We start from the raw sequence: 16,198 nt of genomic DNA on the forward strand, positions 1-16,198 counted from the left end.
TAGACTACATAACCAAAGATATCTTGGATATATTTTCAATATTATTGGACATCACTCGGAAGTGGCTTAGATATATACTTTAAATATTGATATTTTATCCAAACTTTAGATTATTAGTTCTCCACCTGAGATTGATTGTGTGAGGGATATCCTATCAAGCAAACACTTGATGAACACGACTCTACCAACTCGACTCCAAACATACAAACACTCGCCATGCTCAATGACTCGCGCATTCGTCAAAGTATCAATGATTATCACTCGACATCAGATCAACATTGATGACTTGTCACTCAACTTCGTCTCATGACATCATCACCTGCCACTCTCATCATTGCTATCATTACATCGAGCATTTACCCGCCATAATACTCAAATCAGCACCATCATTACACTTTCGTCATCATTACACTCGATCTTACCATCATTACACCTTTAATCCTACTCTCTCCCTATGCCAGCTCAAACAGTCTAGTACTTTGAGTCACCACACACGTGAAACTAGTGAGGACGGCTCATCCTAGCAGTACATCTGTCCAAACCACTACATGTGTGCTACTAACCACTTGTTCACAACACCATAAAAACCAACCCTAGAACTACGTTAGCTTGATTCCAGTCTCACTTACACAGTGTTGGATACGTATGTAGGCATTTTCTTACTCATGAAGAGCAGTCATTTCCATCAACCAAAACCATCTCCTTTCTTCACCTAAATTAGAGCTAAGTTATAAACACTTTGTAATGTCCTGTTAATCCCCTGAGATAAAAATAGACATTTATTGAAAGATTTTTTTATTGAAATATCTTTTTTTGGTTGTTAGCCTTACAGGTCAAGAATGGAAAATAGATTAGATATTTGATTGAGTTCATGTATGAACAAACTGCCTACGTATTCAGTTCTCTGGTGAACTGGAATCAAGTCTGACGTAGTTTCTGTTGGAATCTCTTGTGTATTTCTAAATACTAGTGTGTGTGTGCAAAGTGGAGGAGATGAACAAATGGTGTTCTCTCCACTTTAGTGCATAGTAGATAGTCCCACATTGGTTATCCACCACATCGGGTAGGGTTCGGGCTTGGGCTTGGGCTTACTGTTGTGGGTAGTGGTTTGACCAATAGCCTAAACTTGTTTTGTTTTTTTCTTGAGCAGCAAGTTTCAGTGTTCTATTAGGAGTTGGTCTCTCTTCCTCCTAACCTCTATAAATAGGAATGTGAGTCCATAGAGAGAATAAACTTGATCAGAAACTCAACTCAGAGAAACAGAAAATTCAAACCAGTCCTTTTCTTCTTCTCTTCTTCCTGTCAGCTCCTGTTAACCATTGAATCCTGTGAGGAAGACGCCACTATTGCCTTTTACGCACCATTGGAAGGCTTAAATCTTTCCTTAAGGACAGCCTAATCCGCGCCTTGGTTATTCCCAGTTACCGCTGTTCTTATTTCTTCATTGCTACTGTTCCTTCTGTTCTACTTTAGTTGCTGTGTTCATACAACTATTCTAACAGTTTCTTTTCTACTTTTATAGATAAGTTGGTGACTCTTCCTCTTCATTCTTGTCAAATCGAGCTCTTCAATAATGTTATCAATGTGTGATGAATTTGGCTTCTTGAAAAGTGTGATTGTGGTTATAATGTATGTCCCTTCATATTTGTGCGTTATATGACTCTTCATCTAGATGTCACGAACTGAAAGAGATCTTGATATCGAACTGGTTTAGGTCCTGACCCGTATTGGTTCAGGTCTTGCAGATCGACCACTACACCATATCTGTTGAAAAAAGACACTTTTGGATGTCGTTTTTCCAAAAAAAAGACACTTTTGGGTGTCGTATGGTGACCCTTTTTTTTTGCAGTCTTTTTTTTTCTACAACACTTGACAAGTGTCTTTTTTTTTCATTTATTTTTTTAAAAAGGCTGAATCAGGGCCAAAAAATGCCCCTACAGTTCTGTAGAGCATCAGTAATAAACAGACATCAGTAATAACAAATTTGAAGCGTGCAGTAATAGACAAAGCCCAGTTCTCATCCATCATCAAATGGCTAATAGAAACAATTTTATAGCCTACTCAGCGACTCAGCCTAATAGCAACAGTTAAAGGTTCCCATCAAGAAGTTACTCAGCTCCTACTAACAAACCATCGCAGCTTCTTTTAGTACTTTTTACAACGAGAAAACTCAAAACAGAAAACTCAACCAAAACATTTAGTCGTTAAATGGTACTAAGTTCAGGATATCCATCCATAGAAACAAAACAGAAAATAGTGTATTCTTCTAGTACCAATTGCTTTTAAGATACATCAGATCTTGATGGAATTCTCCATCCTCGACTTCCCGCCTCAACCTGAAACAGATAATAAGATTTCTTTAAAAACAGAACTCTTTAAATGCCCGAGACCGAAAAGAACAAAACACTAGTGACAACAACATCCGAAAAAGAAACTGGCGCTTTGTTAAAATCTGAAAAGAAAATTGTGCAACTTGTCATTGAGGGGTGAAGTAAACGAAGGTGTTCTTGAATTTGGAAAAGGTTCCTATCGGACTTCATACAACAAAAGGAATTGTTGAGGATGGATTTGGAGGACATCGGCTGTAAATGCATCATCCCATATCTGTGAGATGATCCCTACCATTTGAGGATCCTAAGCTTATCCCCTAACCAAAGACCAACTGGTTGGATGACGATGGCTACAAGTCCCGTTGTCTTCAACACCACGCTCCAAACTATTATATATATATCGATGACCATAAATTTAAGTCCTACTCAATTATATGTACACAATCTACAACCTCGTGGTCAACCGAAAAAATGAAGTGCTCCCCAAAACTCAATCAACTAGACTATTACTGCATGCAGAAGTAGCTCATATCCGTAAGCATACAAAGATTCGAGATACCCATCCCAGCTTGCAATTAAGCTCAACACCACTATTTATGGTAAACGGCTTAGCTTGTCGGGCCAATGCAGACCATCTCAGCAGCTTTTGTATCATTTAAAAACAAAGCAGGACACATCTTTGCGACAAAGAAGATGGTCGTAACTTACATGAACCATGACTACACAGGATTCTAGAAAATAGCACTTGAATACTTCCATCCCCTCTCAAACCTAGACAATACTAAAGACGACCGGCAACAAACAAGAGCATTTACAAGTGAGCACATAATCAACTATACATTTGAGCATATTCGTAAAAGAATCTATCCTACATCTGAAACACCTAGAAAAGCAAGGATTACTAGCATAAAAAATAAAATAAAAGAGCAAGACGATCATACACCAACAGAAATGTCATTCATTGTTTATGTTTACATTAGAAAAAGGAAACCATATCAATATGTTTAATTAAACCACAAAGATAACATAACATAACATAACAATCCAATTACACAAAGTTATTTCCATGAGGGGGCGGTTCGGGCCTCAATTAGGTAAAGGTTTAGCATCCGGGGATGTGTGTAAGATATTGAGATCAGCTCGGACCTACACTTCTCACCTTCATCATCTTTCACATTAACCGGACTTCTTCCAAGTAGATTCCTTAATCTCACCTTTATATAGAAACATAATTGAAATTGAATCCAAACACAATAATAACAACGGTTTACAATAACTACTTACGGGGAGAGGTGTGAGGAGTTGGGGAAACATTAGTAGTAGTTGAGAAATGAGATGTTGTCGGTTTCCATGCATTAAATGATCTACCTGCAATATACCATACACAATCGATCCTTGATTCAATGATTAAAACATACTAGTATAAAATTTTATACCTCTTCGAAGAGAGAAGTGAAGCATTTTGTTTTTGGACTTGTTGTGGATTTCAGATAGACTCCAAACTCAAGTGGGAGTTTACTTTTATATATATATATATGCAAACTTTTGTTTTTTTCTAGGACATCATGATTTTGATCTAAAAAGCTCTAATAAGTCCTCTAATAAAACATTGAAGAGCCTCATAATTTCGCCCCGAAGCTCTATGGTCCCTCCGGGACTCACAAAGTCCTACTGGGTCCTATGGATTTCCTCTGCCGGCTTGATTCTTTAGGCTGGCGGGAAGCGGCTAGAGTTTGTTTATGTTCCTTCGGCCTCTCCGGCTGATATCATATCTCAGTCTCTAGCTACAACTTAGCTTGAGGAAAGGATGAAGGTAGTATGACGAATGGGGAGACTTCGATAGCATTGTGCGATTCGGGGAGATAATTCTAGTTTAGATGAAATTCAGGCGAGAGTGAACACCGTGCAAAAGGAGAAAGTAGATAAGAGACAGATTCAGAGTGCTCATTCGCTTTCTTCTTTCACTTCATTTATTTATACAGAGTCAGATTGAGAGACAAGGAGGAAGAGACGAGTAGGGAATTCTGACTAAAGAAAACGAGAAGTAACAAACACAAGAAGTAAAGAAATGATAACACGCATAAATAGAATACCGTACCTAAAGAAAAAGTAAAATCCTTCGCCATTTGACTTGTAGGAAGGTGTAGCTCCCGAATGTTCTTTTGGATCCAAATAAGCGCTCAGTGCGGTCAATGACAAGGCATACATGGACGTTGTAAATGTCCATTGGGGTATCCAAAGTTGCATCAAGAATGATATTTGCCCTTGTTGCCCTTCCCTTGGCAACAACTTCTCGATGCATGTTAATCAATTCACATAATTCCATCCCTCTAGAAGAATCACCATGTGATTGTGAGCGTGTTGGATCCCACAAGCAATAAGTTAACAAAGACAAAACCACGATTTAGTTATCTCCTAAATTAGCTCAAGCCCCTAGGCACAATGTCTCACATTCAAATCATACATTTGACGTCGCTGATGAATCTGCAACGATCCTTCTATGTGATTGTTGACCGCCACTTCTTCTCTTGTCTCGGCAAGATCTTAGTGATGGTGACCATTTGTCGCCCAAACTTCCAAACCGCTCTTCAAGCATTGAGTGTTGTTGCTTTTGTTGGCAAAGCTGCTCTTTAGCAGGAGCTGATGATGCAAGGGATGTCTTTGATATGCCAACACTCATACCCAGCACTCGACCAAATTTATCAGGGCCACACACTTGAGCAACTGGATCATGGTCTAGGTCCAAGCTTACGCTAGCAGGGTCATCCTCAATTATAGCCTTGATTCTTTCCTATCATGACAACATATTAGACATTTAATAAATTTCAGAAGCAGTATATAAAAGAGAACAGAAAATAGGCGGTGGTCAGATTCATCATTAATGAAAATAGGCAGTCAAACTCACCATCCTTTCTGGCGCAATAAAAGAGCCATCCTTGTGAGTATGGATAGCCATATATGAATCCGTTCTAGTCACTTTAACATTCGGATTTTTCGATTTCTACAAAACATTACCAACTCTGTTAGAAGTAAATATGGTGTTACGAATAAAATTAGCAATTGACAAGGTAGATTAGTACCATATCATGGACTGGCCCTTGTCTCTCCCCTTCTACCGATGTATGTAAAGCCTTCACAGCCTTCTCTAGCCGCCTTGCCCTTTGTCCGCATGAGTTTTCTCGAAGGTTTAGATTCATTATCCATTTAATTTTTCCCATTCTTCCAATTTCACTCTGTTGGGGGCAGTTCCTTTTCCTATCGACGCCATTGTCATACTTGTCATAGTACTTCACGCGGAGACGATGCTTAAACTCCCTAAAGCTTTTGGCGACCTTCTTCAGATTTATCTTTTGTATGCATCATCCACATTGTATTCTTTTCAGTATAAGAATCTAATATTAATAAAAGACATTTGAAACGGTCAAACTATCAAACAAAGACATATTCGATTATTTTATATGCCAAATACCACTAACAATGAAAGAATACTAGTATACAATCTTGTAATTTATAGTTAAATGGCTTGCATCTTTTCACAAGATTGCTCAAACCAAAAGATGTCAGAAATAACTTTATAGTATCGCTATTAGGACATGCACAGTGACACACATTAGAAACTAGGAAAAACATTTTCATATGATAACAATCTGCTTACTAGTGCTAACTGGAGTTTCTGTTTTTGACATGTCATAAAAATTTATAGGTAATGATTTATGAAGAAACTAGTTAATTACAACGGTCGTTTGCTGGTCAAGTTCGAGAGTCGTCAGAGCAATAAACAGGTTCATAATTACAACGCCATGAATGATTACAACTCAAAGAATAGAATAGAAGATCATTTTCTTCCAAACTTCATACTTATTATGTAGAAGATTTAGAACAGAGAAAACTACAAAAGTCTTTCATCTCATAGTAAATCAGGATGAGTAGTGACTAGCTGCTTGTAAAGTTAATCCAGCAGCAATTTTGTGTACTTATTATTGCTTTAGATATTTGTTTTTTTCTTCAAATATTATCTCTTATTCTTTTCTCTTCCTTCTTGTTTTATTTTAGTTAATGTACCTATTCTAGATATGTTTCAATAAATACTATCCCTTTCATGTTACTCCACTGCTATAGGTACAAAAGTATAGAAAACAGGTACAGAATCATAAATGAAGTTATATACTAGACAGTATAGACCTATGGACTTTATTTTCGTTCGAACCTTTGCAATATATTTGGTTACCCAAGGTTCCATCAAAAGTCTTGTCTGTTTTAGTAGAACATAGGATTATAACCATTGCAAACCTTCGTAACAGAAAATGACTATTGTGACATTTGTTTCTTCTAGGTGTGCGTGTACATTAGCTTCTCCTTATATCCTTATACATTGTCATTTCTCATGAGACAGTTAGTGCCATTCTATAGAGTCCACTTCTCTTTCCTGTACAAGGTAAATCCTGGATCCCTTATCTAATGTATCTTATATTTATACATTAGATAAATAATAGTCCAATCCCCATTTTCTTCTGCCTTTACCCAAACAACAACACTCTAACATTCTAAAAATACATTCTTTCACCTACAAAACCCAAAAACAACACTCTCTACACATAAACCCACAACACCATTCCACACAAAAAAAACAATACTTTAACATTTTATAAAACACAAAGTACCTGAATGGGAAACAGCTCAGTAATCCCATGACGAGCAAGAGCAAAAACAATCTCATCAGAGATACCAAGTTTAGTAATTTCAAGACCAGTTTTTAGTAATCGGGTCTCTACCGAAAACCAACATTAGTAGTAGTAGTAGTAGCGTAAACAGAGAAAGTTCTTGAAAGTGAGTTGGTTTTGGAGAAAGAGATTGAAATGGGGGGCGTGAAGTTGGTAGAGAGAAAAGAAGATGAAGCAAAGGCCATAATGACTCACACTAACAAAAAGAGAGAGAACCATAATGGATATGAGCGTAAGACTAACCACAACGCCGCCAGGATTATGTTTTTGTTGGACTAGGCACATTTTGAAACTCTCATAAGAGATAGGACAATGTGTCTTTGTTGTCCCACCAAGCAAACTAGAAAATCCTTTTCGAACCGTCTCCAACAACAGTCTGTTCGAGTCAAATTCAACTTTTTCTTCTTTCCTTTGGAAGAGACTATAAAATAAAAATAAATAATAAAATGAAGAGGCAAAAAAAATATGTCAATCAATTCGTGGGAATATATAAAAGAATAACTATCAACAAATAAAATTACTGAACAAATACTATATGTACCACAAGAACCTCCACCTCCAGAAACTTGGGAATCACTAGATGATGATCCTGGAATCAAGAAAAGTTATGATATCAGGTACAAGTGCAATACATTTAATAGATTATAATGTTTTTCTTATTTGTGTTGCAAGGAAATCCCTACCCCCAAGATGCTCAAAAAAACGCGATACTAAGGAAGGCCTCGAGTCTGCAAGTATAAAAGGACTAGAGAACTTAGTATTGAGTAAATAGAGTGCCTATAATTTCCAACCCTTCATTAGATTTAAATTTTGTACTTGAATCAGAAATATGTATGCCACCGTTGAGATCTCTAGCCATCACAGCCTCACGTGATAACATTGTCTTCCTAGCCCTCTTTTCCGCTTGCTTTGAGCTCTTAATAGGATAAAAGATAGACTATTAGGCAACAACCATTAACAAACTAAAATTTTACGTATTTAAAATAACCTCAAAATTCATGAACTACAAGTCATTAGTTCAACGGGTTCATTTACTATGAAGACATCGTAACTTGTTTGGTATCAACCTGGTTCGTGAGCCTCCTTTGAGACCCCTGTGGACTACAAGGGAATGTTGTACATACAAGCACTGAATCGCGTAGATTCTCGAGATTGACCAAGATCAATCTCATAACGTTCCGCTTTGAAGTTTCTACACAAGTTAACTGTGAAATGGCCAGAACTCAAGGAGCATTTCCCAGACCAACTATTTGGAGATTCATAATTGTCCAAATCATGAAGATTCTCCTCTACTAGATAGTGAAAGAGTTTGGATAGCAGAAGCAAAATCAGAACAAGGTGTCACTTCTCCCACAGAAGACCAGATACCTCCTCCTGTAACTCCAAATAATCCACTGCTGATGATGCTCCTAATCAACCTCAGTTAATCGGGCCGATTCTCTTCCCACTTCAAGTACCATCAGTTGATTAAGTTCTTCCACCTGCTAGCAATGTTCCTACTTCCCCTAGATCTACTCATGATCATGGACCTACTGCAGTCTCTACCTCCCCCATTGATTCCCCTACTTTGGCAGCAGTCTCTACTTATCCCCAGCAACCAGTATCTAAATTATATAAGTTTTTCAGTTTATAAACGAATTTTGTTCCAAGTTATTTTTGTTATGTAGAATGATATTAGTAACTAGTGAGGGAAAGACCTTGTTTAGATATCGCAAAACCAGTACGTCAAGCAGGGACACATTACAAAATTACCATGAATTTCATGCAACATTAACCTGATATGTTAGCACAAACTGGACTACTTGAGTGTAGTGCAGAACATAAACTTTAAAGCAACAAATAATGATCATGGACCTACTGCAGTCTCTACCTCCCCCATTGATTCCCCTACTTTGGCAGCAGTCTCTACTTATTCTGTACATTTTCTTTCTCCAGATTATCAGGCAATATTCAGGATATGATCCTTGTACAGTAAAAAATATGCTAAGATTTACTTAACATTATCAAGTTATATATGTTTTTGCTTAACATTAATTATATATATATATATATATATATATATATATATATATATATATATATATTGTAATAGTTGTTTGTGGTTTTATGAAGGTTGAGGTTGGATGAGAGGTTTATACAGGCTCACATTTGCAACGGTTAGGGGTGCAGCCATGAAGTTCCATGGATACCATGACCGATCAAACTGAAATTTTACGTTAAAAGAAAGTACCTCGGTGCTCTCCCCGTCCCGACATATCCGATCCTATGGATTTCAACAAATACACACTTAGCGTAAAACCCCAACACAAATTTGGAAGAAAAGCACTATACTTGACTGCAAATAATGCCATACATGCAATCGATTTAAGTATATCATCCATAACATACATGCAATCAGATTTAAGTATATCATCCATAACATACATGCAATCAGATTTAACTAAGAAGAACTTTATTAGTTAAGCCACACCGACTTACGTAACTCGTCAAGAATTATACATACACAAGCCGTTTTTAACATACTAACGTAAAACAATATTAACACCTAATACACTGCCAATACAAAAGCATACAAAGGCCCCAGATACGTAATCCAAAACTTAGAATGCAAATTGTAGCGTATGGAACAAATATAAAGTAACAGACGCTTCAATAACACTGCCAAATGTTGCCTCGCATAAGCCGATATTTAAAACCAAATCAAGATGACAAATCAAGTCACTAAGATTTCGGACATAAGAAGTACATATCTTCTAACACTAATGAACTCAAAAGTGTCTCGTTACAATCTTGACTCAAAAACTAAAGGGTTTTCATACGCATCCATGTCTCTAGTCATTCTCTTTGGAGCATGTAACACGACATTCCAACCACTCCTCGTTAGGTCTTTGCAATAAAAAACCTGTGATGCTTGTGAGGCAAGAATAAAAGGCTCATCTACAATCTTCGAACTTCCTTTAAACTTGCTCAAATCCACGAATGTTAAATTAATATCCGGATCTGTAACATCCATTCACTTTATCTTCCACACCTAACCCAATCACAACAAAAACAGCTTATAGTGAAATCAAAGTAGTCGAAGTTCGAGAATTTGTCTAATGATCCCATAATAAGTAGTATCATCGACACGAGCTTCTTATCCTTTGCACTTGCACGAAAGTTAGTCATCGTGATTCATTTTAATTCCGAATTCTGAGTTGTCTTGTTAGTGTCCCATTCAAGAAGAAAACACATATCCATTGGCTTGGTATGTGTTATACCTAAATCGTTTGGAAGTTGGGACCATCGGTAAAGTCTCTTGATGGGAGAAACCTCTTCATTTTGTAGCGTCAAAAAATCCACAAAAGCTAATATTATTCTGCAAGAACTACATGATCCTACGTGTTACTCTAAGTGATTACTAAGGTAACCGAAACTATACTTGTTCCCTTAACCAAGGAATAAAACTCATTGGTGTTTTGGTGTTACCTTTTCTCTTACGACCACTTTCGGTTTAAATCTTTGCAAGTATATTTGGTATTTCCTACAATGAAATGACATAAGAGACAAGTTAAATAGGTCTTTAGAGTTTCACAGTCTCATATATAACATTATAAACATGACAAGAGTAGACTTACTTTTGCCATGGAATAGAAAGTTTTGAGCACTGCAACACCCATCTACGTACTTGTTCGTATTGCACATTACTCAATCTATATACGCCTTTCTTATTGAGAGGTTTCTCATTTGTCAGCTCTCCTATGTCATCCATGAATCTCTCTTTACCTCGCTTGTAGCTTCCCTTTGAACCATCAGGCATATGCTCCATACAATACATTATTGATTCCTCGACAACGTAACGCTCAGCAATACAACCTTCAGGATGTGTTGGATTCTTTACATACCTCTTGTAGTCTCTCATCATCCTAGTACAAATTAACAACATATATTACTCATATCAAATAACAAAAATATAGATAGCTCACTCATAAAACTTACCGTTCGAAAACATACATCCACCGACACCAAACAGGTCCACAAAGTTCTACCTCTTCCGCCAAATGCACAACAAGGTGCATCATGATGACAAAGAATGAAGGAGGAAAATACTTCTCAAAAACGCACAACACTTCAATCACTCTTTGTCTAGCAGCTTCAAGCTCATCGAGGTATATTTCTTTGGAGCAAAGGATGTTGAAAAATGTTGACAATTGTCGGATTGCTACTCGCAATTGCTTATGTTCTTTAAAGCAATGCATGAGTAATAACGGCAAAAGTTGTTGCATCATTACATGATAATCATGCGACTTCAAGCCTTTTAATTGAAAATCTTCCTTGCTCACCCGTTGCTTCCAATTGGAACTATATCCTATAGGTACCTTTAATGTGGCTAAGGTCTCAAAGAACAATTTTTTTTCAGATTGGGATAAAGTAAAATCAGCCTTTGGTAGCAACAACTTATTTCCCACTTCTTTTGGCCACAAGTGTTGCTTTATATTCATCTCCTTCAAGTCTAAGCGTGCTTGCAAACCATCCTTGCTCTTGTCCATTTCCAAAATTGTGCATAATAAGGTTCTCGGCTACACTTTTTTCTCCACATGCATTACATCCACATTGTGAGGACTAAACAAGAACTGTTAATCACTTAAAACACACAAATTACAATGATGTATAATGATGTACGACAAACCAAATTAAGAAATGGAAAATTAAGCTACCTCCCAATACGGCAAGTCAAAGAGTTTTGATCTTTTCGACCATGCAGTCACGCCCTCATCATCAACATTTTTTTTCCCTTTCTTTCGTGCTACCTTTCCATAAACCGTTTCAAAACTTTCCACTTTGCTTTTTACCCGGAACCACTCAATCTTCTTGGAGCTTCCCCATGTTCTTCCTTCCCATCAAATGGTTTTTGTCGCCTAAAAGGATGATCCTCTGGAAGAAATCTCCTAGTGCCCATATATGCATTCTTATTCCCATGTTTTAACCTAATTGAATATGTCTTTTCACGCATGGAGGACAACCATAATTTCCACCCGCCTTACAACCCGATAACATGCCAAATGCAGGGAAATCATGTATGGCCCACAACAAAACTGCTTTCATAGTAAATGTGGTGTTACTATGAGAGTCGTGATGTTTTGGTGCCTCAGAGACCACAACTCATTCAACTTCGGAGATTAGGGGTTGCAAATAGACATCAATGTCTTTCCTCTGGACTACTTTTCCTGTGTATCAACATGGACAACATAATAAACTGTTTAACCATACAAAGAGATGGCGGAGATTATATGGAACAATCATAACAGGCCAACACTTAATAAGAACTATTAGAATGAGAAAACGGATTAAATCCATCCGCCGCAAGTCCTGAGACGGACATTGCGTGGCTCAAAGAGAAAATTCTCGCCACTTTGCATCAATCGTGCTCCAATTGAGAGAGTCAACTGGATGTCTCACTCTATTTTCGTCAACCACAGCCCTCGAATGCCATGTCATGTTCTCCGCAATCCATGGAACACTAAAAAAAAATATATACATATATTTCATTAAAAACTGATTGATTCAAAGGGTAAGAAGTAAATGCGATAACGTACAAGTATTGAAGCCAAAGCCTTACCTATACAATCTTTGTAACCTAGGTATTAATGGGAAGTATCTCAAGACTTTTGCTGGTACGGGTTTAGCCTTTTTCTTGTCTGTAAGATCAACAGCTTCAACATTCTTCCATCTGCTCACACCACATTTAGGACACTCTTGAAGAGCTTCAAGTGTTTTCCAATACAAAATGCAATTATTGGGACATGCATCGATTGTTTCATAGTCCATACCTAAAGATTTAATCAGCCCTTTAGCCTCATATATCATTGCGAGGAGGCAATGTATTATCTTTCGGGAAGAATATCTCTTAGCGTGTATCCAATAATTCTGTGAAGCTATTATCGGACCACCGATGTTTTGTCTTGAGGTTCATCAACTCAATCGGCATCGATAACTTAGTCTTTTTCTTGTCTCTGCATGAGGAATATATTGGTCTCTTCACATCCTCCCACAAATTATTGAACTTCATCTCCTTTTTTAAATTAACTGGATTTTGGTTACATTGTTCATTATGGCAATCGACATCCACATTTTCATCGAACTAATCTCATCCGAACTTATCTCATCCGCATTGAAATCTTCATCCGAACTAATCTTATCTACGATTCATCCAAATCATCAAGTTGGACAGTCCTAAGCTCTTCATTCACAAAGTTAATTTCTTGAGGATGGGTATCTTGAGGAGAGTTATGAGAGGATGAACCAAAAGGTTCAAAATTCCCAACATTGTTTACAAATGACTCCCCATGAAAATACCATGTAGTGTAAGACTCGTCAAATCCATAACGAACCAAATGAACAAAAATGGTTTTTGGATCAACCATTCCACGAACATTGCAACACTTGGCACACGGACAAGAAGACCAAGTTCCTTTTCCTAAACTATCCCTCATGAATTCAAGGAATGATTCGATTCCATCTAGATATGCATCACTCCCCAATCGATTCCTTCATCCACTCTCTCAATTCGGACATGACAAACTCATCCCTACTTAATGCAATATGTAGATAAGTACATATTATTTCACAACATTATGAACAATCAATAACTAAAAACAAAATAATAAGTCTTCATTATCCATTTAAAACTCATGAAATTTTCACATGCTCATTCAAAAATCCTCATTGTGTATAATAAGATCACTATGTGTGCCGTACAACGTGACAACTGAATCTCATTGTTGGTCAAAATACCAGTTATCATAGAAGAACTGAAGATCAATAGTGGCTAATATATACAAATATACAATAAGTCCATAGTGATTCCAGAAAAAAAAAATGTTTTTAGGTGCTATTTTTCAGAAACATACTTTCCAAACAATTTTTTTTTGAGTTCGTCTACCCCGAGGATATCCTCATAGGGGCCGAGATCCAAGATCGTTGGATGTGTGATTCATCCGGTTCGAAAATCAAAAACAAACTCACATTCTCTCTTTTCATTTTTGTTTTTGATTTTCGGACCGTTGGATCCCTCATCCCTACAAGGATATTCTAGCCCAGGCCTTTTTTTATCTATGAAACACACCCTAAAAAAAGAACCGAAAAGGAACTTTGTTACTTTCAACTTTGGATGGTATAACATTCACCAACAAATCAGCCTATATAGTAACGAAAAATCAGTAGATTAACGAAGTTGTTGACATGTCACATTTGGTGGAACATGTAATCATGAACATGAATGAATGAATCTACGTCTTTAAATTGACCGAAGTCTCATGGAAGAAAGAAAACAAATTAAAATCATTGGTAGGGTCTTATCTATTTCTTTAGCCTAAAGATGTTTAACAAAGTAAACTTCAGTCTTTGATCTTGTTTTTCCTTTGTTAGGTTATAGAGGTGATCCCTTGAAGTTATGGGCCTGAATCCACAGGCATAATCGGAGGTTCGGGATATATGGGATATTGAGAAAAGCTTAGCTCAAGAGTTTAAAAGAGTGGTCTTTCAAATCAAGGAATGGATAGGGCTTTGTATGTTGGGTTGTAGTTCAGTTCTAAGCACATATAGGGTTATGTTGGACTTGTTCTTTAGAATTGGTCTCTATTGAGTTGGAACTTTGGGAAAACTTAAGAGACACAATACCTAAGAACATGGTGGCAGTTCAAGACTGCCAAGATACAATGAACTTGGCCCGGCCAACGACCTAGCTACAGTGCCTACAAGGACCGTAATTTTTCATAGGGGTTTAAGGCCTAGATATGGAGATACACAATTTCTTTTTTCGCTTTCAGAGAACCCCTACCAGCTTATCGATATTGGTAACGAATAGAGAATGCCTAACTAGAAGTCTAGAAACATATATGCAATTGTAAAGAAGCATAGCAATAACAAAGTAAAGAAGGGGTACTATTTATTACGATAAATCATCCTAACATATGTCTTAAAACACATACTCTACTGTTAAAACACATAAGTAGTTATAGTTTCTCAGTAAATGCTGAACAGGACATCAAGGAGACCAACAAACTATAGGCGATCTAGCACAACTACACTCTATTAGATGCCAAAGTCGCCGACATGGCATTATTGTGATCGGTGCATTATTTTTGTAGCACGCCCTTAAACTTAAACTTTTACCACACACGAGGAGAAGAACGGATATCCGCGACCGATCCTTAAGATGAATGTAAAACACGTAAAACTCGATCCGAATGTGACAAGAAGTTAAATTGATACGCATTACCTAGAAACGCCCGGTTCTGCTGCGGTCTATATACAAAATAGTTTGTATGTTTTCAAGTAACTCCGAAGTAGATCTTAAACAAATGATGCTTCAGGCCACTAACGTGCTCTTTAGCCGATTCAAAGATTCTTTGCTATCCGAAATAGAAGAATATCAATTTCAATTTAAGTAACTATTAAAAGTGAAAACCGAGTATGGCATGAAAACCGAAACAAATAATACTCAGCAATATCATCACAATGTTGATTCAGAGATTTCTAGGTTTCATTACCAAACGCAAAACCAGCTGACAAATCAATGAATCACTAATTTCGAACCTGATTACAATACTACTCTGTTTAACTAATTTCGAATCTGATTACATGTTTAAAGATTATATGAATTAATCATAGACGGATTAAAAAACGTTAAAATCTAAACGAAATCGCTTAGATTTGATAAAGAGATTGTAGATTTGATAAAGAAATAATTGAAATTACCTGAAGAGATTGTAGATTTGATAAAGAGATTGTAGATTTGCTGAAGAGAGTGATTTGAGAGGATCGATCAAATATTATGAAGATTTTGAGAGTGATTTTGAGAGCAGAGATTTTGAGAGCAGTGATTTTGAGAGATTTTGAGAGCAGTGATTTTGAGAGTGATTTTGAGGATCGATGATGAGACCCTTTTTGGTGAGAGAACGAAACAGGTTTTTTTTTTAGACCCTTTTTCTTGATCCGACGCTTAGGGTGAGTTCAACGACACGTGGTGGGCGTGCTCACAAAAAGACAAAACAAAAACGTCGGTAGGTTTGTCTTTTTTTTTTAAATCTGGTGTAGTGGACCTAGCAAATGTATCGAGCTGCAATAGCTCTATGCGTTGTTTATGTCCATCTTGGCGTGTGGGCA

General features: G+C 37.0%; 2 protein-coding genes across 2 annotated transcripts; both read right to left on the minus strand.

Moving 5' to 3' along the window:
• Positions 1 to 4,788: 4,788 nt before the first annotated feature.
• On the minus strand, positions 4,789 to 5,527 carry LOC147505395 (uncharacterized). The gene is made up of 3 exons (XM_086605530.1): positions 5,411 to 5,527; positions 5,236 to 5,331; positions 4,789 to 5,121 (listed from the first exon to the last, which is right to left on the minus strand). The coding sequence occupies exons 1-3, from the start codon at positions 5,525 to 5,527 to the stop codon at positions 4,789 to 4,791; spliced, it is 546 nt and encodes a 181-aa protein (XP_086461656.1).
• A 1,154-nt stretch (positions 5,528 to 6,681) lies between these two features.
• LOC147505396 (uncharacterized) lies at positions 6,682 to 11,585 on the minus strand. The gene is made up of 3 exons (XM_086604131.1): positions 11,030 to 11,585; positions 10,669 to 10,956; positions 6,682 to 6,894 (listed from the first exon to the last, which is right to left on the minus strand). The coding sequence occupies exons 1-3, from the start codon at positions 11,578 to 11,580 to the stop codon at positions 6,891 to 6,893; spliced, it is 843 nt and encodes a 280-aa protein (XP_086460257.1). The 5' UTR covers positions 11,581 to 11,585; the 3' UTR covers positions 6,682 to 6,890.
• Between the last annotated feature and the right edge of the window lie 4,613 nt (positions 11,586 to 16,198).

The sequence above is a fragment of the Coptis chinensis genome, chromosome 4 (assembly GCF_015680905.1).
Source record: "Coptis chinensis isolate HL-2020 chromosome 4, ASM1568090v1, whole genome shotgun sequence".
Lineage (NCBI taxonomy): Eukaryota > Viridiplantae > Streptophyta > Magnoliopsida > Ranunculales > Ranunculaceae > Coptis > Coptis chinensis.